We start from the raw sequence: 24,604 nt of genomic DNA, 5'->3' as shown, positions 1-24,604 counted from the left end.
AGTAAAGTATTGAATTCAGTCTTTGTTTACCTTCGGACATTTGCAAAAACTTTGTTGCTAGGCAGTCACGTACAAAGAGCTCTTGTTTCTCTGCAAAGATTAAATGTTTGCCTTGAATCCACAACACAGAGAACTGCAGCCCACACTCATGTTCCTCCATGCCTGTGACAGCTGTAGTCCTTTCTAAGACAGCGCAAAGAGGGGTGATGTCTTATCAAAACCGGTGCTGTGTGTATGGGTAAATGTTATGAACATAAATACTGATGTTGGTTCGTGTGCAGTCTGAACAGGTTTCAGATTCTTGTCTCAATTCACAAATTCCTTGTATCATATTGAAGCTAAATTAAAGCTGCAGTTTTGTGGTTGTTTGTGGTTGTTGGTGTGACTTTGTGAACAGAAATTATGGAACATTCATTTGTCTTCCATGTCCACCTGAAAACAGGCTTTTTTCCAGTACTATCAGACTCGACTGAGGGAGCACTTGTATGTATACACCAGCAGTGTCTGGCCAGGCGGGGACAAGAAGCATTTATCCAGTAAAACTGCTAAATGAGCAGGTTTTTAGAATGTATAACCTGCTTGCTGTCGTCTCGGTTTACTGGCATAACGTTGCTGTTGCATCCGTCTGTCTTTACATTAGACAAATCACTTCCTGTGTGCAGCTGACAGACTTAATCAGCATTTTTTGACCTCATTTGCCAACAGTTTTAACCTGATGGACAAAGTTACAAATTCTATTTTTAATATACAGTCATAAAATACTGCAGTTGGTCTCCGTCTTCTATGTTTACCAGTGTTTGATCTGTTTCTGCCTGTTTGTCGTTTGTCTCTTTGAACTGAGCTGTCTGTCTCACCTCTCTGTAAGGTCCCTGTTATCGCTTGTTTATCAATATTTGTACCAGCGAGCTCAGTCTTGACATCTGTGTTTGGACGCTCTCCCTTATGTTTGTGTGCATGATTTGTGACAGATTTATTGTTTTTATAGCAAATAAACAGATTTATTGTTTTTATGTATTTTCTGGAGAATTAAGAGACTTTTCCTCTTTTTTTCCGACATTATTTATTGACTTTTTCGTTCTTCGTGTTCTTCTCTAGCTTGCAACATCTCTTTCCCATTCTCCCTCTAACACACACATGCACACATGCACATATACTGTGTGTATTGTTTTGTCTTGTTGTCATGGATTAGTTTTGTTTTGCAATGTGTTTACTTCTTACAAGTGTCTTATCTTTGTACTACAGTGATTCTAGTTGTTTCTCTCCCAGTGTTTTAGTCTTAAGTCACACGCTCACTCCTGCTCCACAGAGGTTACAGTAATGCCAAGTTTCTTTTGTGGGCAAAGTGAATGAATGATTGATTGCGACAATGACTCCATGTTGATGACGTCTGTATCGCCGCTGTAATTTGATAGCGATGCTACTGTCTGTGTGTCGTCACTCTGCTCAGTGCTGGTGGAGGCATTGTGCGTCTGTGATGGCATCATCCAGCTCTATATGATTTTTCTTCTACTGCTGCCTCTGTGCGCACACACACACACACACACACACACACACATGTGCGCACATCTAATCACATGTCTGCTAATCACACCGGGGAGGCTGAAACTGATTTTCTCTGCTTTATTTCTTTTATCCCGTCTTGTTTTTTCTCTTTTGTATGCATTCATTGTTATTGTCTTGTTGATAGATTTTTTAGTTAAGTTTTATTGGCTTATCAATTTTCTTTTATGGTCTTTTATGCTCTGTTATGGGAAACCGTTTGTTGATTTAAGATGGTATTTTGGGCCTCCGGTGTTTTCATTTCAATATGAGACAGATGTGATACACACACACACACACACACACACAGTTACTTGACCGCTCTTTTGTTGTGTACTTTTGAACGCCATCATCCCACACGTGTCCTTCTACATGTCAGTATTGGCCAGTTGTGTGAATATTCATCCCACACATCTCTGTCTTTCACTCTGTCATATTTAGGGAGTTCACTGTCTCAAGAACAATAATACAGTTCAGCAGGCTCACATGGCCAGTGGTTGTTGCCATAGAAACTGAGGACCTAAAGAATTGATGGACCAAACCTCCAGTTGTGGAAGTCATAATACAGGTGTCCCTCAGGGTCATGTATACAGTATACAGTCCAGACGCTGCATGAACTATTTTTATAATTTAATTTAGGCTTTGGTGCCCAGTGGCATCTTCACACATATATGGATTAATCAATTATGTGGCTTCACTCCAGCATGTAACAGATCCCTGTGTCTACATGCAGTAAACAGGCTACAGTCTTACAGCCGCACCACTAATTTGTGCTCAGAGTGGAGCCGTCAGTGCTAATGGTCCTCCACACTGTGTTGTCACATCATGCGTCAGGTGGCTGCAGGATATTAAACATTTTCATCATCTGTGCCACCACTAACACGACCACACAAAGACACACTGGAGACACAAAACCACAATCTCACTCGCTCACTGCTCGCTCACTCACTCACTCACGAGCAACAGATGTGCACAGAGTGTGTGGAAACAGGTGTGAGGTTTTAATATGTTGGTGCAGTTACAAATCGAATTACTCTTCATTTCTGGTTTGGGATTGTCAGGCAAAAAATACCCATCAATGATTCTCTCTTTCGCTCTGTGTGTGTGTGTGTGTGTGTGCATGTGTGCATGTGTGTGTATGTCTCTAGTCCTCACAACTCTTTTTTTTACTCATTTTACTAATAAATGTCAATGTCAAAATCACTTCCTTCAAAGAAAATAAAAACCCTACACTGCTCTTTACTGTGTTTCTGTTTTATGAGTAAACAGTTTTATTAAAATAAAATAAAATAAAATAAAATAAAATAAAATAAAATAAAATAAAATAAAATAAAATAAAATAAAATAAAAACTGGTCAAATTTGGTCGAATTAAACAAACAAAATTTAAAAAATTAAAATTAATAAAAGCACTTACTTATGACTCGCACTTATGACTAGCACCTTATAGTTTGGCTTACTTGAAGCACTTACTTACTTCTAGCTCTTGTTTGTACCCAAATGTTTAAATGCACTTATCGTAAGTCCCTTTGGATAAAAGCGTCTACAAAATGACATGTAATGTAATTCATAAAAAATGAACAATACAACTGTTAACGCAATGGCAAGCTTTTCTGTGGCATCAGCTCCACATGGACCACATGGATCGTCCATTGCCCTCTCATGTGTTATTAAAATGACAAAGACCTCTATTATTACCACCAATTAGCTCACATCATCCCTCCCCCTAACAACATTAACTGCCACCTCCACAGTAGAATCTCCAGTGCTGAAACACTCTTTAATCACATTACAGGGGCTCACAGTATAGGTTTCACACAATCCCAAATGGCCAACTACTGAATATAAGACTGAAAGAAACATTAGCCACAGAAATTTGACAAGTTCAGTGAAACCAGGAGGTTTAATAAAACCAATTATTCAAACCCGCCACATGAGGCATGAGCATCATATTTCATATGTCACATCATCTCTCACTGTTTGAAATTAAAACAAGAGTGCGGTTTATGAGGGCATATCATCACCATGGAAGACAATAGTATTACATGTTTGCCCTTTTCTATCTTTTATTCTCACTGACACTCTGTGTTCCATGGCTCGTGAATCATCCCACAACTACATGCTTAGCCCCAAATCTATTCCAACCTGAACCCCAGGACCTGTCTTAAAGCTGCAGTGTGTTTGGTGAACAGAAACGATGTAACATTATTTGTATTCTGCATTGCCCATTTTCCAAAATGTCTCTCTCTTCAACTCTATAACATTCCACACGGTCCTCACAAAGATAGATGTACATTTCAACTCTTAGATCTAGAGTTAGAATTAGTTTAATTTAGGTTCAAGGTAAGAGTTGGGATAAGATGTTTTGTCTTGATAGTTACAGTTTAGATAAGAGGCGAGGGAATGTATTCTCTCCTCACAAGACCAAGAATGGAACTGCGTCTCAAACCAAGGGCTGGATCGTCACAAGTGTGGATTTGTCATCCAGATGACGTCAATTGTGTCACAGCACTGAAGCGTGGGGTGTCCCAGTGCTCACATTAGGCCTTCAAATGCAGACTATAAATGTGCATGACGTTTTCCCCGTCCATGACGGATACATCTGGCGTATCCTGCGTGTTCGCCAGCGGCAGAGCAATTTCTTTATAATCCTTTGTTAAAACAACACAACGACAGGCCTGGTGGAGCATGGATCTTTTTATACAGTAAATAATACATATCACAATACAAAAAGAAGATACAATCAAATATCATTAGATAGAATTTCACTCATCTTTTATCATTTTATATTGACAGGGAGAAAAACCCATTCTTCATGTTATTTAAACACATTAAATAATTGTAAGTAATTATAGAGTTGACTGCATTGGTTGAATAGTTGAATTACATATATGATGTTGTTGGGAAACTATTGTTTTGTTTTTTTGTAAAATTTCTGTTGTTCAAACTAGATCATCTCATTTCTCACAGTGCTTGACTTCCGTCTCCACGTGAGGATAAAGCCCTTGGCTTGAGTGAGTCACAGACCTCTGCACCTATGGTAAATCAACCTTTAGTTAATTAACTTTTCAGTATTCCTACAGTATTTCATCCTCAACTCGTCTCCCCAGACTTCACCAGATCATTCGGATCAATGGAAACTCTGTAGGCTATTTGGACTCTGCGTTGCTTCAAATTCTTCTATATGTCTCTGATCCAGAATACATCCTAGACTTATTAGTTCCCTATGAAGCATCCAGAGCTCTAAGATCAACAGGTTTACTGTGTGTTTCCCAGATGCAGAACCAAACAAAGTGAAGCAGCATTCAGTTATTCTGCTCCTCTCTTGTCTGCTCGGACAGTCAGCTCATTTAAATCAGGCCTGTAAACATTATTATTTACTGCAGCTTTTTCTTAAACTCTTAAATAATCCAAATGTCCAATTTCCCTAACAAATGTCCTTTTATATTTAAAAGTTACCCACTACAGCTTTAATCTCCTAATCATATTTGCTACCATTATGTCCTGCGTTGTATAATGGACTTCCCTCTTTGTAAACGCGAAAGCAAAATATTCATTTCCAAAGCCCTTTAAAAAAATCAAATCACAAGGCATCTCTTCTGTTACCTGTAATGACCAAACAGATTTACAACAGTGTTGCACAGTGATTAAGAAAAACTCCCTGATTGAAAAGAACGATGGGACCAAAAGCAATTAAAAGCAGTTTAAGACGTATGTTAAAGAGAGCGAGTGAGTAGCGAGTACAGAGAGATACAGAAACATGGCACTACTGCGAAATTAATTAATTGAAAGGAAGAAATGAGTCATTACTCTGCAGTTGTTATCTTTCAAAGCTGCCATTTGCCTCCACAAAATGAAATAGTTTGACATCTGGTGCACAAACCTCAGTGAGCTTTGACTTATTCTCTCTGGGAAGGTGCCAACTCAATTGTTTTCTTTCCAAGAAAGTCTTGTTAATTTTGCCTCTAATTTTTTTTAAACATCTCACAATTGCCCTCCAAAGTGTTTTCTGTCTGTGAGCGTTCACAACAAACTTCAGCCTCATTAGTGCAGACAGAGATTCAACGCTCTGCCATCACCTCTGACGACCCACTGACGGCGTAACATGCAAAGTCACTGTCAACCGCTCGTGGATCATCTTTGTTTTCTGCATGTGTCTTTTCAACTAAACTGGAACTTTGGAGTTTGCATGTTGGCTTTAATCTGGAATCTTCCTCCCATAGTACAAAGACATGTTGATTGGGGTTTTGTTAATTGGAAACTCTCCCCGGGATGTGCTGGTGATCTGGTCAGCTTTTGGCTCCAGCACTCTAGATAATGCTAGTCAGATTACTGCAGATGTGTTTACCCCTCAGCCTTAATTGCAAAATGAAAGGAACACGCTATTATTGCTGTGGATGTGTTTCCATGGTGATGGCATGATGTTTTTTTGAGACACCACCACTAAATAGGGGAAACTGCAACATTCAAGGTTGCAACAAACGGGAGAAAATAAGAGTTAGTAAAACACGTTCTTTACAGGATTTGGAAAAACAAAGACATTACATTTCTGAAATAAAGTGAATTATATCTGGTTATAACTACCATTATTTTTGTTTGTTGTTACAGTGTATATTCTCAGGATCTTCTTGAATTTAAATTGACATGTTTTGGAACAAAAAAAACACTTGTTTGCGTCTTTGCTTAGAAAGACTGAACTGCCTCATATTTGTATGTTGTATCCACACAGAAATGTAATATAATAATATTTACATAAAGTGTTAATGCAAGAGTCTGTGGTTTCACTTGGAATGATGTGTCACACCAACTGTCATGATAACACGACTGTACCTGCCTGGTTAAGTGTTACCATCTTTGTGTTAGGCTGAGCTAATCGGCTGCTGGTGGTAACTTCATATTGACTGTTTCACAGCTAACTCTTGTTTTAGTGGCGATGGTGTGGATTGATTCTCAAAAGGCAGACTAAACATGTTTCTTTGACCAGGCAATTTCACATTGGCATGCATGTTGTTCACTCTCTGAAATTGGTAATGATCAGATTTTTGAAATATTAATATCTGTGTGGCTCAGTGGCTTTTTTTTTAATGTGTGCAGGGAATTCGGCAACATAAAGGTTTGACACCAACTCAAGGCCTTTTGCAATACGTCTTTCTCCCTCTCTCTCCCTCATCCATTGTAATCTATGTACTTTCTATATCTTTGAGCACACATTCTCAGATATAATAGGTTGTGTCACAGGCTATAATGCTCCACTTCAGAAATAATGAGACGTTACTCTTCTGCCCTCTTTAGGGTGCTACACGTATCAAGCACAGGTCAAAGATTCTGCTCCGTGTCTAAATTGCTAAATCTTGCATGCATATGCCATGTGGACATCCAAGTGGGGTTTGGGGTTATTGGAGACTCAAATGACTGTAGTTGTGAATGTAAGTGTGGATAGTTGTTTGTCTCCTCTTTGACCCGTAAAAGGATAAGTAGTTAAGTAGATAAAGAAATGGATGGAAGACCTTAAACATTACCTTTACCTTTAATGAATTTGAATGAAGCCACACAGACCTCTTCTGTGTTCTTCTCTGGTGTATGCAGAGTGTGAATCCCATTAGTTTGATACTATTATGTACAGAGCCCACTTCATTAACTCATCACCTCTCACTCAATTTAGAGAGAAGATGGAGCAAGTTTCTTGTACTTGCACAAGAGAGAGAAGAAAAGCTCTCCTTCATGGTATGAGTCATATGAGCGCTTAATGAGCTTGATGTCATAGGAGTGTTTGATGTGCTTCAACAATGCTTCCTTCTCATTACACTCACTCACTCACTCACTCATTCATTCATCTTCCACTGCTTTATCCTCCACATGAGGGTCGCGGGGGGAGCTGCTGCCAATCCCAGCTGACATGGGGTGATACCAGTCCATCACAGTGACACATAAACCATTTACTCTCACACTCTCACTTACTGTCAATTTAGAGTGTCCAAACCAGAGAACCCAGAGAAAACCCACGCTCTCGTTACACTCTTATTTCAGAGGAGTTGGAGTTGCTCCTTCCCACCTTTAGACTGCACTTTCAACAGCGAAGCATAGCTGGCTGCTGGAATAAGAAGGAGCTCTGCACTTTACATTCAAATTGCTCTGGATGAACATTACCAGTCAGTGTGGGGATAATGGATATGCCCTTTACTTTGACAAGATACAAGCTAGGTCTCTGCCTCAGTCTGCAGCTCAGTTACTGAACAGGAACACACCGTGGTAAAGTGGGCGAGGGGGAGGAAAGGAAGAAAGAACGATGTAACTGGCTCACATTTAGCACCATCTCAGCTTCTTCCCTCACTGTGTTTGAGTTCAGAGTGAGACCTCCATAATGGACAAGCACAAAAAGAACCAGTTTAAGAAAAAATGCCATTGACAAGATTGACCCGTGTGGGAGGCGCTGCATTCACTACTGTCTTCTATTCATTTACAAATCTCCTAAATAAACAGCCAGCTTACATTAGTCCAATTTGTACTGACTGACACATTTCCTTCTTGTTCTAGTAATATTTTCTGACAGGCTGTACAATTAGAGGTGTAATGCTGCCCTCCACAGGTAAACACACGTCCTCTCTATAAACATCCCAGTTCATAAAGACATGGGGAAAATCTACTATGTTCCTTATACAGTAATGTGCAATGTTAAAGTAACACACAAAGATTCAATTTAAAACCAATTCCAAATAGGGCTAAATATGCTATGTAATGATGTTCGCTCTTTGTTAATGTTAAAGTAACACAATAATGTTACAATAAATAATTTTATTGTTTGAGGTGCCACAGTGTAAATTCTGTACAGTCATGTGACCATAGTTTAAATGTAACACACAAGTGTTTATATTTAAAAGGTGCTAACTACAGCTTTTTAAATTGAAGCATTACATTTTATTTTCAGGATGCATTCAAGTTAAGACACATTTTAAACAATGCACATGTCTCTCGTGTTGTGTCTGTGCATGTGTGTCACTGTGTTGTTAAACTGTATCTTAGATTAATATTGTTCTGTAAATTAGATATTTTGTGTAAAAATAAACTTGCACAAGTTATGTGTCTGTCTGCTTTTCTATGAGGATAGACATTATGAATAATGCCCACCTGCTTTCAGTTCATAAGTGCTATTTCCACAAATAAAACATACTCACACTAATGAAAATGTTCTCTAATGCATCTTTTTTTCCCGCATGTTCAAAATTTGTTTATCAATTAAAGCTTAAAATGTTCCCTCACGTAAAGTATCTTTCCATTTCCACATAATGCTGGGAAATCACTGTTGCTCTTGCGTTTTGTTTATCCAGAATACAGAGAATTAAAAAGATGTTGTGGTTTCAACAGAGTCATGCTGTGCTCATCCTGATCATCCAGGCCGGAATATCTGCGTTTACCATCAGAGGCCGTGTTTACTATAAATGCACCACAAGCACAGATGAGCAAACCCCCATGTGAAATGTGAAATCCACAGCCTGCAGGGGAACAAACCACTGCAGATTACTAATGAAATGTTAACCAGCTGAACTGATACAACCTGACGCAGTGTGTTGTTTTTTTTCACAACAGTATCCTAATGAATAATCACCAAGATGGAAAATTTTTAAAAAAAGAGTAAAATGTCCATTGTCTTAACCTAACAGGCACATTTGAATCCACTGGAAATAATTTTAGGTTGATGTCTGCTGTGAAAGAAAGATGATTAACATTTTGCCTGCAGTAAGGTCATCACACATCACATTTCCCAAAACTTCAAATAAAAGAAATTGACGTGCCAAAAAAAGCTCTTGCGTGAAACTATTCATAAACAAAGCAAAGATGGGTGATTTTTAACGGTCTTTTGACTTCAAAACCACTTTTACTTCAAAAGTATGCAAAATAAAATATGCATATTTAGTTTAAATTAAAGCATGTATGCTTGGTCTAACACAACATGCTGTAGCCAAGCATATTCACTGATATTCAGTAAAGAAATGGGTGAAACAAATACTAAAATACAAAATATATCCACCTGAGAAAATATTGAGCTCTCAAAGTAACACCATTATTGCCAACATTAAAATACAGTGGTGTAAAATAGGCTGAGAAAACAGTAGATTTATTCCCAATAAGATCATTTACACTTTCATCATCCTCCCCTTCCTCACATATACTTCAGACACTGGTATAGTAAAAATGTGATTAATTAGATTATGGAACGAGAGATGAGGTGAATGTAATTATTTAATGTATTATTATTATCATTATTAGTTTCATTTTCTACACATTTCGGTCAAAATTCCTCAGCTCCACTCCAATCATATACCCTGGAATTTACAGTATTTCAGATTTTTCACTCGTAAATGCCTTTTAAAAACATGTCATTTACATATAACACTGTCAACTTGTTCAATGACTAAAATGTATTTGTGCATCTTTTCCGCAGCCTTATCATATGTATTTTGCTTCAGGAAAAGCATTTGTACAGCAAGAAGATGAGCAACATTTCTCCAGTAAATCTCACGGTAATGATAACAATTACATTTGTTAAATAAAGTTTTTCAGGATCAACTTTAGCTTTATTGATTACCTTTCTAATCATGTTGTTTTCCTGTGGCTTCTTACCAGAAACAGGTTTTCGCTTCACTGGCCCCCAGGCTAAAAAATCACTGTTGTAGTCACTTCAAAAAGTAAAGGAAAGGTTTGATTACATTTTTTGGGGGGATGTATGTTATAGCTCAAGGAAGAATAAATTAGATTTTGGTGCTAAATTGAAGACAGATTCTTAATTTCTGAAAGATTTAAAAAACAAAATAAACTTACTTTAAAAATGCCAGATAGCCTACTGTGGAGAAATAAGCGGCCTTTATGTTTAGAATTAGTTGACAACACTGCCATAGCACGGCTTACTGATGAATACAGAATTGTTGCTTATTGATCCAATTAACTCACTACCATTAGTGTTGAGGTACGTGTTTATGACTCGAGTATTTATGTGACACCACCTTAAACTGCTTCTTTGTTCAGAGAGAAATATTATATATGTTTTAGTGCATTACATTAACTCTATAACTGTAGTAAAATGTTACTTAGTAGATTCATTTTCAGAATCTACTAAGTAGAATTTTTTTTAATGCCACTGCATTAAAAACAGTCATTAAATTGACTTTATGTTGCAAACACATGAAACACACAAGCACAGACAGGATAAAACGTAGAACATAAAATAAAACAACAGTAATTATATATAATTATTATATTATTATACTTATTATATAAGTACTGATATTTTGCACGTATTGTAAGTCGTCAACATATGCCGTGTGCTACTTTTAACACGTCTGTTAAATGACCAACATTTAAGTAAAGACGTCGTAATACTTTAGTATTAATGTTAGGATTGTATCGGTTCTTATATGTAGGAACTTTGCAGCCATTTCCGGTTTGCCATGTGACTTTGTAGACGTGACGTCACCAGTACAACTCTGTGTGATTGGTCGCAAAGATGCGAGGGACGTCCCATCTCGTCGTTCATTGGGTAGCTTGTTAAATCTCCTCCCTCTGATTGGCCACAGGCGTCGCGCTGTCATTGGCTGAATTCACGCACCTACAATTTGAAAATCGTTTGTTTCGTGTCTGGAGCAGCTGTTCACTCAGTCACAAACGCAGCAGCAAAGACGGAGGTTACGCGGAAACGTTTGATTTCAGGAGGTAAACAAAGGTAAGCTCATGTTGCCGACTGATCTTCTGTAGCTTGGTTTAAAGTTTCGTATGTCGGTGTCGAGTTAAAACGTTTGTTTATGATCAGCATGTGTGATGGTTCGCAGCCTTTGTGAAAACGTGAAAACAGAACAAAACACATTCATTTGTTTGTGTTTTATTTTATGTGTAAGTGTAAAAAGTGCTTTACAGTAAAACTGAGTGATTCATTAAAGTTAACTTCACTCATTTTAAGCTTTTAAGGATTAAATACTATTTGATGCACTGTGCTGCTTTGTGTCGCACCGTTACCTGACTACACCTGTGTAAACTGCTGTTCACTGATCAGTATTTAATCTGTATTGGGCAGAGTGTTCCTGCGATGTTGGCAGGGGAGGACGGTTCCCAGCTGCAGTGCTGTGTGATGGTGGAGCAGCTCAACTCCTCTGGTCAGGCCACCCGCAGGCAGGTCATCCGGAAGGCCTCTGTTATCCTGGGCCGGAATGAGTTCCAGGAAATTATACTCCGAGTCCACGACGGAAAAGTCCCACAAAGTTTCAACCTGAAAGAGTTCAAACTCTTCACCAAGTTTGCCAGAGAGGGCAAGTGTACTGTCAAACTGCTCCCTGAAAACACCCAGGTGCTGATCTCCAACTGCCCTCCTGACCAGCTGAGCCTCTTCCTCAAAACCCTGAGCATCAAATACCAGGCCTGGCACAGCAGCAAGCCTCTCAGCGCCAGAGAGAAGCTCAAAGCTGCTCTGCCCCGCAGCTTCGAGGCCATCAGCCCCCTGCAGCAAAAAGACATTCAGAAGGTCAATGAGCTGAGGAGTAAATTGGCTCCCAATGGACTCACAGACCGCACCAATAAAACTGCTGTAAGACCAGGACAGCAGGTCAAGCGGTCAAGGGCTGACAGTAACTTTAGTCCTGTGAGTCTTGCGCACACACACAAGTCCTAAATATTAATCAGGAAAATGCCTTCTTTATTTAATATGTAAAATGTGACTGCAAGCCTGTGTCCACACTGCACAAATGTTTTACGAGTCACTAGATTTGTTTGGATTCTTTCAGGTGAAGATGAATCCGAGTAAGAAGCCCGTTCTGTCTCTGCCATCACGTAAACTAAACAAAGAGCAGGCTGCTGTTCTAAGTGCAGTGCTGAGTGGCAAGAATGTCTTCTTCACTGGAAGTGCTGGTGAGTGTGTGACCGTGTGATGACTCTTTAGATGTCTGAAAGAGTCACAGTACTTGGATTATGGGCCCTTTGCAGCCTCAGCAGCCATTTTGACAGGTTAGAGGAGGAAAATCACAGGTGTCGGTGCATAGTAGTTCAGTCATGAACTGAACAGAGCCGTTCTTAATGTGATCAGAAACACCTGTACTTTTGCTTTTACTGCATATGTCAACATTGCTGCGGTGCAAAGGGATCATACAATAGTTTGTGCTAAAATCAGATTTTTTGTTTCACCACTCGATGTAACTAAACTAAGCACCCGTCACTGTGTTTCTGTGATTTTTCAGGCACAGGAAAGTCTTTCTTGCTCAAGAGAATCGTGGGTTCTCTTCCTCCAAAGAGCACCTTTGCCACAGCCAGTACAGGAGTGGCTGCATGTCACATTGGAGGAACAACTCTGCACAACTTTGCAGGTTTGTTATTGTGTCTTTTAATAGACCAAATAGATTTATTTTTGGACAAATGTATCTGTTTTATTTTTGTCTGTGGTGTTTCAAGAGACTCCAGACAAAACAAACCCAGGGGCCGAACATCGAGCCAAACTGAAGGAAGTTAGTTGGTCCTAGTTACAGGGTTTCCATCCACAACGTAATTGCACAGCCACCTTCTATTCACAGCGCTGGTGCATGTTTGCTCATCTTTCTCTCCCTTAAAATAAATTGTGAGAACTTGGGTGATGAGTGATGCACCATTTTTCATAGTTGGACTATATATTCCAGGTCTATTTTTCTTATGATCTACAATCATTTTTCCTATTTATTGCTTTTAAAGCTGATGTACACTGGCTATGATTTGTGTTGCAGTGAATATATTTCAGACTGTACATTTAAATATTATCAAGAAGGAGATAATGGATATATTTTAATGTTGACAGCTGTTTAATTAAATCTAAATGTGCAGGAGAGAGTCTCAGTCAAGTTTTTCTGTATTTCCTGTATCTGTGTTGTCCTGTGTGTCCCCTCTGACCAACTGTCTCTCCATCCTCTGTGCCTGTGGTGCTTTTTGCAGGTATTGGCTCTGGTTCTGCACCACTGGAGCAGTGTATCGAGCTGGCTCAGAGGCCCGGGGTGTTGCAGCACTGGACAAGCTGTCGTCACCTCATCATCGACGAGATCTCCATGGTGGAGGCTCAGTTCTTTGACAAGCTGGAGTCCGTTGCTAGGTGAGATGATTTGATTTTATTTGTATAGCACCAAATCACAGCATACATTATTGGTATTGTACTTGGTAAGGCAGGAACTTTTAGAGAGAAGAGAAAACCCAACAGTTCACGCAATGAGCAAACATTTGGCATCAGTGGAGAGGGAAAAAAAACGCTTTAACAGGAAGAAATAAAAATGTACAGCTATCTACCTTGACCGGTTGGGGTGAAAAGGAAAACTGGGGGGGCAGAGGAGAGAGGTGGGGGACAGAAAGGGAAAGAAAAATAATAATAATAAGAAGAAGGAGGTGATTTCAAATGTATAGGTCATTGCAGGCCTTGGCAGAGTGTGATTACTATGTCCTATTTTTATTACTTTTCTGTATGTCTCCTGTTAAGCCAAAAGCAAATTTGGTGGACGATAAAGTTCTATTCTAACTGGCCATTTGAATCTGGTGTGTTAGAGTGGGAAAACATCTAAAAGGGCAGTGGGTCCCCAGGACCAGGATTAAGAAACCCTGCATTCATTTCTAGGTTTAGACGGGACAGCTCTGAATCATTTATGATATGTTTATCGTGCTACAATGTCATTTATACACGCAGTAGCATATATTGTTGAAAATAAATTATACTGATATCAATTTTAATCATAGCTGACAATCAATGATGGCGGCCTACAGGTCACCTGCAAGATGAGGGAGAGGACAGGAAGGGAAGACACAAGCTAGGGAGAGAAAGAGGTTGATGACATTCAATAATATCATATTCATACCCTGAGTGAGCACCAATGTCTCCACAGCATGGATGTGAAGTTACTAAATCCAGGCCGGGTTAAGGCCTGAATTATACTAATCTCCGTGGCTCTCATCCTGCACAAATGATCAATGTCATTTCTTATTTTGGTGTACAAAAAAAAAAGAAAAAAGTCAGCACTTACAAACCTACACCATCTTGACAATTTAAGAAACATAAGTTTCTGCATGTTACCTTTTTATAAGAACGCCACAAGTGGACATTAAAAATGAGCAAAGTTGAGATTACCTAAACAGACATGGGTCTTTTGTGACCATCTTGTTTAAAATGGTCACAAGACAAAAACAGTATACATTCATCCTGTCATACAACTGCACTCTACCAGGTCCGTGAAGAGATCGACAGAGCCGTTCGGAGGCATCCAGCTGATCGTGTGTGGTGATTTCCTTCAGCTGCCTCCTGTTTCTAAAGGGAAGGAGAAGGCGAGATTCTGTTTCCAGGTTAGACAATCTGTGTCTCTTCTTCAGTTACATCAGTATATGCTGACAGGTTGGTCGTAGCACATGTGAGACGATAGATAGATAGATAGATAGATAGATAGATAGATAGATGTCTCTGCTTAATTTCTCAATAAATGACTGTGCTTCAGATGAAGACCATCTCCTCTCTTTAACCCTTCAGGCCAGGAGTTGGCGTAAAGTGATACAAGTCAACATGGAGCTGATGGAAGTGCGAAGGCAAACAGACCAGTCCTTTATCTCCCTGCTGCAGGCAGTGAGAGTGGGCAGGTAACATACTATTCTTTTTCTGTCCATTTCTCAGCTAATGAGAACACACTGATATAATAATTCTATTCAAAATATCCAAAATAATGTGTATCCATTTAGAAATAAACAAACACATTAATGGTAGCCACAGACATGGTGCATCTTCTTTTTTTTCTACTTTGCATAACATCAACTGAGTTGTTTACAAGGAGAAGTTCTATCTTAATTCTACACTATTCAGGGTGACGGAGGAAGTCACTGCCAAGCTGCTGAAAAGTGCCTACCATCACATCGAGAGGGACGGCATTCTAGCAACCAGACTGTGCACACACAAGGATGATGTGGAACTCACAAATGAGAACAAACTCCAGCAGCTGCCAGGTTTGAATTCTTCAATTCAATTATATTTTCTCAAGTTTGAATAGGTGTTACTGAGTGTGCCGTAGAACACCAAGAGAAAATCGATTTTAACTGTTCCATCTATACTTGACATCTTTGTTGAAAATGATTGTCTTGTGCTTGGGCCTCAGCTGGACACCATTTGTTTTTATTTCCTGTTTTATTTTTCTGATTTTGTAAGCTGAACCTGCATCAGGAAACTTTGGGCAATGTAGTTGATCCACTAGAACAGCAGTTGAATATGTGTACAACTGGTTCCTTTTGGACCCAAATCCACTTTATTGTAAAATAAATTGCATTTGAACTAGGGCAACTTCGATTCATTGAACATATGAATCGAAATATTATCCAAATCGCAATTCGACCTACTACAATTTTCAAACCACAGGAGGCGCAATATTTCTTAAAGCCGAAATGTGTGTTAAATACTGTCACAATATCGACATATACACATCATACTCTACAGGCTGAAGAAAACATCTTTGTTTGTCACAGATCTGCACAAATATCACAGTGTAATCATTTAAAAAATATTATTCAAATGAAAATAACAATAATTATGCAAAAATGACCTTTCCCTCTCATATCCCAAATCATATTGCAATCACAATTTTAGTCAAAATAATCGCAATTAGATATTTATATAAAATTTAGAATGGGCTACATGGCAGCATAATGGCTAGCACTGTTGTGTTACAGCAAAAAGACCCGGTCCAACCAAGGGCCTTTCTCTACGGCGTCTGCATGTTCTCCCTGTGTGGGTGTTTCCTTTTTCCACGATCCAAAAACATACCGAGGTTAATTGGACACTACAAATTGCCCGTAGGTGTGAATGTGAGAGTGAATGGTTTTTTGATGGACCGGCACCTTTCACGCTGTCAGCCGGGATTAGCTTTAGCTTTCTGTGATCCTCATGTGGAGGATAAAGTGGTAGGCAATGAATGGATACACTGTAGAACTGCAAACATGGCAGCCTCTCGAAGCAAAAAAATCTGAACTTTTACTGTTCTTCATTCTGGTGTGACTTGCCACATGTTATGTACAAGTCATTATAAAATACAGATTGCTATGTAGTAATGCAGCCACTGTTATTTTGTTTAGGAATTGTAATCCTTTACACTACTCATTACTGGGTAAAAGTAATAACATTACAATCATATATTACTGTCATAAGTTACTGTTCAACAATGATTATGATCAGTTTGTTTAACAAGTATCTCCCTGCCTCTTAGGTTCAGTGCGGGAGTTTGAGGCACTTGACAATGACCCAGCTCAGGTGAAGACCATCGACATTCACAGCCCTGTGAGCAGAGTGATCCAACTCAAAGTGGGAGCTCAGGTTTGATTGTGGATTATAATTCCAAAATCTCTGTAACCACTGCAGGTCGTCATGTAATATTGCACAGTTTGAGATGCCAGGCTCTGAACTGTGCTTACATTTTCAAGGTCATGCTGACAAAGAACCTGGATGTTGCTCGAGGTCTGGTGAATGGAGCCCGAGGGGTTGTTGTAGCATTTGAGTCTGGAAAACAAGGTCCGTAACAAATTATTTGATGAACTAGAAATGTTTAATTCTGCTGAGAATTATTTGTCTTCATGTCAATTTCTTTTCACAAATTCTACTTGGAGCTACCTTGTTATGGTCAACGTCATATTCTAGACTTTAAATGCAGAAGCACTCATTTTAATGACTATATTGTAATTATTGACTACTCATAATGTCGTCATAGGGACTCATTCCTTTTTCCTTTTTTTTCTTTTTTTTTTTATCCCCAGGACTCCCACGTGTGCGTTTCCTGTGTGGCGTTACAGAAGTGCTGAAACCAGAGCGCTGGGTTTTTAAGTCCAATGGTGGGATCCACCTGAGTCGACAGCAGCTGCCACTCAAACTGGCCTGGGCCATTTCCATCCACAAGAGCCAAGTGTGTACAGTTTCAAACAGTCCTGCAGAGAAGTGGTTACAACTCACCACAATGGCCTTACTTTATTGGAGCAACAAATGTTCAGTGCTGCCACAAAGTGGGTTTGTCTTGGAAAAAGATACGATTTTAATTTTCCTTTAGTGCTGTATTTCTGATCGATTACAGATAACTAAAAATAGCAGAGAGTTTGATTGTGGTGTCTGAGTCATCAGAAGCTGATTGTCCCACGAGGGACAGGGACAATAATGCTCTCCCATCAATAATTCATTTCAGATGGATTTGATTATTGCTGTAGTGGGGACAGAAAACCCCCACACGTGAGGTCACTGCATCTTTTTGGGCACAGGAGAGAAATTGCGTTTCAACATAAATAGATTCCATTTGATGAATCACAATAATAATGAATGTTTCCTGACATTTCTGGCAGGATTTGATTATGTGGTTTTAGTGTTGTCTCACCTCTTGAACGTAGTGCTGTGAAATTATTTTGGGGAATAAACGTTCGTGTTCCCCTCAAGGTGAGTTTCAACTGGACACTGGACTCCTAGATCTGACACCTCACTCTTTTGAAATTGCTTATAGAAGAGGGAGAAAGTGTCTCTGGGTGATTGAGTTCATTGGTCACAACCCATGTGTCATGGTTGTTTGATCGGCAGAGAAGCTGCAGAACAGTTAAAATGAAACCCCACCTTTTAGTGAATAAGTGGACAAATACTACAGGAGAATATCTGAGATGAGGGTGGAGGTATTTAATATGTGTGTTGTTGTTTTTTTTAATGCAGCAACTGTATCTTTAACAGAAAAAATAATGATTCAAACTTTGATTGAATGCACAGTTGGTGACTTGCTTCACGTTCAAACTCAAACGTCCAATAAACTCAATGTGCTTCCTGCATGGCACAGCACTTAAGTGAGGGGTTCCTGTTCAGATCCATATTCTGGAATATCAGTCCATCAAGACGGGCTGCAGTTTAAACCCAAATTCAGATTTAAATTGTTTTGGCCTGTAAGCAGTTGTTCGGTTGTCTTTTGTAGGGAATGACCCTGGACTGTGTGGAAATCTCTCTGGCACGTGTATTTGAGAGTGGCCAGGCTTACGTGGCCTTGTCCCGCGCTCGGAGCCTGGAGGGTCTTAGGGTGATGGATTTTGACCCTCGTGTGGTGCGGGCAGATCCAGATGTTCTCCTCTTCTGCAAGAAACTGAGGAAGGAGAGGCTGCTCATGCAAGTCAGTACAGTTAAATTTACCTTTAACTTTATGTATTTACAGTATTCACATTTAGGTGTCTTAAATTGATATGAATACAACAATGTTTATCAAATTTGACTTCTGCAAAAGCTATCAAATTTTATTGCAGAGCCTTAAATAATTATTCATTCTAGTAAAATACCTTGTCTCCCATGTTGTCCTCAGGCCTCCATGGATGATTTTGTTGGCAACAAAGAGAACTCTTGGTGAGGAGGAGGCCCTCTCCCCATCTTATGTTGTGCACTATGTGCATGTTTTATCTCCTGGTGATTATTTCAGCTTTCCGAATCGTCTTCTACACCAACATTCACCAGCTACCTCACAGTTCCAGGCAGTAACTGAAGTCACACTGCCACCATGTGTTCAATACTGAACACTTTTTAAGAGCTTATTTTTATAACACCATGATTTTTTATTTATTATTGTTGTTGGCATGTTTTCAAATAAAGTTTTAGTTAAACATTTGTGTAGTTTCCTTTTGATCATTGCCTAAATATCGGGTTCCTTGATTAAAATTTTGCTGCATGTTCATGAAGTATAAGTAGAAACTAGTAGCGCAAGCGATTCTAAACGGGTTCGAGCTCGAGGGGTCGCGAGTCTCTGTGTGCCCATGTTGACACACGCCTCTAGCTCATCTCCCGTTCATTCACCGCTTGCGGTACTGGTTATCTTCAGTCCTAGTTATTTTCAGCGGAGTCCCTGCGCAGAGTTAGAGGGCACTTCCTGTTTAAAATGGCCGACTTCCTGTTGGGTCAAAGGTGTGTCCGTAAACATGTTCAGGGAAGTTCCACTGACTCGCATATCAAGATTTGTACAGATCGGACAATGTTAGACTTTACTTCTTATTTTGGGCGTTCCTGTGGGGAGGACATGTTCAGGACGGGTCCTGAAAACTGTAAGTGTAATTCTGTCTGCTGTCACCAGGAGGTGCGGTTTTTAAAATTGAATATTTTCACATAGATGGCTTCAGGGATCATCAATCCTAGCAGGTTTGGTTCAGATCGGACCAGGATTGGCAAAATTGTAACCGTTTCTTTTAGTTTTTTTATTAGTATTTTCTGCCACCTACTTCAGCAACTACCCATCATCCAGGAAGTTTGGTTGGGATCAGACCTTCCATCACAAAGTTATAAGAGTTTTGTTGTGTGTTGCGAGAAATTCGAAATTTTCACCAACTTTGCCGGCCCCATTCTCATTCGCCATGACATTTTAACTAACCATAAGCAAAGCAAACTTTCAGAAGCTTAAGCTCGTCAACTTGTCCACAGTGACCGCACCAAGTGTCCTGCCGCAAGACCCTGCAGTGCATCGTGAGAGCAGCTGAGAGGATCATTGGTGTCTCTCTCCCCCCCCTTCTGGGCATTTACAACACCCGCATCACCAGCAAGGCAATCAGGATTGCAGGTGACCCCCTCCCACCCATCTCGACTGCGGGGAAGAGACTCCGCAGGTACAAAATGGCCAAAATCGCCTCCGATTTGGTGTGCAATCCAAGATGGCGTGTTTAATATAGGCCTACATTTATTGAATGTCTTATTAGTCTGTAGTTATTCAACTGTCAACTCAGTTTCAACAACCATTAGAACTAATAAAACAAACGTATTTCCAGGAAGATACGTTAAACATTGGTATCTGAATCAAACCCAGCCAGTTGGACATCAGTAGGTATTTTGATGAAAGTAAAACAAAAGCCCTGAAACCCTTGATTCTGCACAGAAAGTTGTATAACTTTCAAATCCATGTAATGAATACAATATATATAACTAATGAATAACATATATATATATATATAAACAAATAAAAACCGCTGTCTTGCTTGCTGTTACAGCATGCAGACATTAAACCAAACTTAATTGATTAAATGTAAATAACGAGTATTCATACAGTGTTCAATATTAAAATGCGTTCTTTGTCCATTCTTACATTTTCCTCTGTCATTGTTGTTGTTTCGTGTTGTTTTGTGTTATTTTTAAACACTCGGTTCTTTCTCTTCGTCCTTCTTAGCAAAAACGTCATCACGTTTCAGGCGCAATCTCTTCTGTGACCCAATCAGAGTTGAGTAGGTGTGTCGTGTAGTGTGAGGGGGTGTGTCGTGTAGTGTGAGGGGGTGTGTCGTGTAGTGGTCTGCTGGTCTGCAGCTAGACCCTTCGCCATAAAGAGGAGACTGATTGATTGGTGACACGACACACCTGCTCGGCTTCACGCAGGTGTTTTTAATCAGCTGATGACCGCTGATTGCTTCCTCCTCCTTTTCTTCCTCTAGCCAACAGTTCCGTGATGTAACTTTGAAGAGAAGCTGCACTAGCCATGGAACGAAAAAAAGACGCGAAAAAAGTGTCGCTGTTTAACTACTGAAACTGTTCCGGGAGGAGGGAACTTGCGGCGGTAATGCACCAACTGCCATAAAACCTCAAAAGGAGGGAACTTTAAAAAAGAAGAGGGGAAAAAAAAGCGAACTACCGCAGCGTGACGTTAGACGCTGAAAAGGTGACCGCGTGCATCAGCTCTTGTATAAAAACGCAGCAAGGCGCTCCAGGATGGCGTGTTCGACCGGGTCCAGATTGGTGGCCCGTCCAGAATTGTGAGTAACATTTGTCAAGTTATCTTAATGGTGACTCCGTTTGCTGAATTATATGCTCAAACTTAGCTCAAAATTAGCCTTACCTCAATATTCAAGCTGTGCCTCATTGACAGCCAGTTATCTGAATTGGCAGCCGTTTTGTCTGGTTACAGTTAGAGCAGTTAAAATCATTGGTTTAAATGGGGCTGCAACTAATTTCTATGTTCATTAACCTGTGATTCATTTTCATGTTTGGTCCATAAAATGTTAAATGTTGTTCACTGTTTCTAAATTCAGTTATATTCTTAAATTATTTGGATTCAGTGATTGCTTAAGTAATTGGAAAATCACATTTAACAAAATAAAAACAACAACAATCTGAAACTTAAAATAGATAAAACAAGTTAAAATGGCTGCTATGTAAACTCACTGTTCCACTCATGGCATTACTATTGAGTTTTTCACTGGAGAGACTTATTTGTTTTTTTGTTAACCCTTAAGACTTCCTAGGCCATTTTTCAGCCATTCTGTTTTTAATTGTTAAGCCAATTTGGCTGTGTTGAATGGATATAGCTCAATTTTCCAGAGGATATTCATTTTTGGTTAACTTTAGAACTGTCATCTGTTTCATAAAGTATCTTAAAATGGCTAAGCTGTAAAATAAATCCCTAATGTGTTCCTAGTGGCAGAAAACGCCACCTTCCCAGAAATGGTTGTAAAAACATTATCTACTAATATTTCTTTCCACTTTAAATGAGTCATTCTTTAAAACTACTTCAGCCTGAAATATACATATCAAATATGAATAATTTTGTAAATTTAACCCTTTAAAAGCCAGTTTGTTTTCACAACTCACAACCTTTCTATCTATTCTAAAAGTCGATCATTTCCGTGAAATACAATTCAAGGAGTATTTGGCTAAAGTCAGGCCCTAAGATGGGTCATTGATTGGCAGAAACATTGATTTTGTGGCAGTGTTAATTTTTCTGTAGTGCCAGATTTAAAACAAACTTACCTAATTTGTTCCTAGGGCCAAAAAAACCCATTGAAAATACTATTTTTGAACCCACATTTATCTTAACATGAAATAATGCATTTCTTTGTTTGATTTCATGTTGGACTGATTAGATTTAATTTTTTATGGTTGTCCACCAGGTGGCGCTACTTTTCCCCGTTCAAAGCATGCAGCAAATTTTCATTCTTTTATGTCCAACTTTGTGAGAGCTTATTCCTAGACCATACTATACTGCGTTAAAAACCAATTCAATAAAAACAAGTAGCCTCTCAGCACTTCAAAGATACCTCAGCAGCAGGAACCAAAACAAAGTTTGACTTTGTTTTGAGTCTTGCTTGGGTAGTTCTACTATGCAGGTGCACTGCAGCCATGGTTATAAGTATGAGCAGTAGTGTAGGAGTAGTCATTTTGGAGATGGACTCTCAAAATGACTTTACACCACACAGGAGACTTTGGAAATGACTTTTGGAAGTGATCATGAATGAATGAAGATTTAAAAGTAGAAACAGACAAGCTGTAGTCCAACTTCAACTGATCTGAAGAGGTGTGAAGTGGAGGAGGATGATGCTTTCATGAAGATACACACACTGGTCTCTTCCATCCCCTGAGGAGCCAAGAATGAGCTACTCCAGAAACAAGCGTTGAAAGGAAGAGAAAGCCCATAAAATATTACAACAGATGCAAAGGTGTCGATAACCTTGATCAGGTAGGTGCCATTACGCATCAGTTATACACACTTATTTATTGTTACTCTAATGTTCTAAATTAATTAATTTGCAAATTTGCATTTTTGGTAGAAAATAGGTATGTGTATCATGAGAAAGAATACTTGGATAAAATTTTTAATTTTTTTTTGTTAGGTTGTCGGCACCAACCCCTGCAGAAGCAGAATAAACCTGGTGGACGTTTCACTGTACAAAACCTTTATCCTGTTGTAGGAGAGATGCTGGTGACCCCCCCACACATCGAGAGCTCATCAGCTGCTGCAGGAATGGTTGCATACCTGCAGGGTGCTGCTGCAGGCCCTTTTCTTATGAGTAAATGTGAGGACAGGAAGCGGTGCCGTTTTTGCATTGAAAGACCAGAGTTGGCAGCACCTGCTGCAAATGTGTGGAGTTTACATGCAAAGACCACAGCCTGTCCATTTGAAGTGTCTGCTCCACCTGAGCTAGACACTCGCACTCAGACATGTACTACTCACCCACCGACACATACTACTCACTCACTCACTCACCCGCCATCTTCCATCTGTATCTTTTGCCCTCTTCCCAAATTCCACAACACACCTAACTGCCCTGTTTCATATTCAGTGTTCATACGTCCGTGTTCATCATTCAATGTTCATCTCTGCAAAATAAATGTTTTTTTCTGCTTCAAACTATTCTTTCATTTGTTTATCTTAGAACAAAACAGGGTAATTATTTGGTAGGAAAGAAATCTTTTCCTTGTAGTAGCAGGTCTAGTGAAAATCATTGTGTCATTATAGGGTAAGATTAAATTGGAATAAGAAAAACTAAATGTATAGAGATCAATGTTTCTGTTAATCTTTGATCCATCTCGGGGGGCCTTTTATAAAATTGATCAAATATTCGTTGAAATGTATTTTGAAAATTATTGGTTTTTTTGTCAATTAAAAAAACAGTGGAGTTGTGTAAACATAATGGCTAAACCTATTTGGCATGCTTATTTCAGGCTGAAGTAGTTTTAAAAGATTTTTAAAATGGAAAAACAATATTAACACATACAATTACAGCAGTTTTTGCTGCTTAGATCAAGTTAGACAGATTTTTTTAAATCTGATACTGAAAATAACAATGCATCAAAATCAATGTTTCTGCCAATCATTGACCCATCCCAGAGCCAGAGTTTTTAAGAAAAAAAAAACTGGAGTTGTGAAAACAAACTGGCCTTTAAAGGGTTCAAAATATTTGATATTTCAGGCTGAAGTAGCTTTAAAAGATTGACTGATTTAAAGTGAAAAAAAATATTAATATATGATGTTACAGCAGGTTTGGAAGGTGGCATTTTCTGTCGTTTGGAACAAATTAGGAATTGTTTTTTAAGGAACTCTTAAGGGTTAAATGTTTAAAAACAGATTCAGTGTTATACATGTCTTTTATAATTCTAAACTTTTAATGTTATTAAAATACAAACTTTTTTGTTTTAAAGGAACAACCTGCTTCCTGCTCATGGAGACCTGGTCGGACCCGCCATATACAAAAGCCTGAGGCTGTCAAAAAAAGGTGAGTGACACCTTTAGAGATAATTTACTACATCATTGCAAATATTATGGCTAATTTTCATAATGTATTTAACTGATGGCAATATATCA

The 24,604-nt window shown here is 39.1% G+C and overlaps 1 protein-coding gene across 1 annotated transcript; it reads left to right on the top strand.

Annotated features, from left to right (window-relative positions):
- Positions 1-11,162: 11,162 nt before the first annotated feature.
- On the top strand, positions 11,163-19,146 carry pif1 (PIF1 5'-to-3' DNA helicase homolog (S. cerevisiae)). Its single transcript, XM_044030688.1, has 13 exons — positions 11,163-11,253; positions 11,602-12,162; positions 12,305-12,428; positions 12,755-12,880; positions 13,476-13,629; positions 14,747-14,861; positions 15,043-15,149; positions 15,370-15,509; positions 16,760-16,866; positions 16,974-17,061; positions 17,304-17,449; positions 18,485-18,676; positions 18,863-19,146. The coding sequence occupies exons 2-13, from the start codon at positions 11,614-11,616 to the stop codon at positions 18,905-18,907; spliced, it is 1,893 nt and encodes a 630-aa protein (XP_043886623.1). The 5' UTR covers positions 11,163-11,253; positions 11,602-11,613; the 3' UTR covers positions 18,908-19,146.
- Positions 19,147-24,604: the final 5,458 nt, after the last annotated feature.

Source organism: Solea senegalensis, linkage group LG1 (assembly GCF_019176455.1).
Source record: "Solea senegalensis isolate Sse05_10M linkage group LG1, IFAPA_SoseM_1, whole genome shotgun sequence".
Taxonomy (NCBI): Eukaryota; Metazoa; Chordata; class Actinopteri; order Pleuronectiformes; family Soleidae; genus Solea; species Solea senegalensis.
This window is presented reverse-complemented; position numbering and strand designations above follow the sequence as displayed.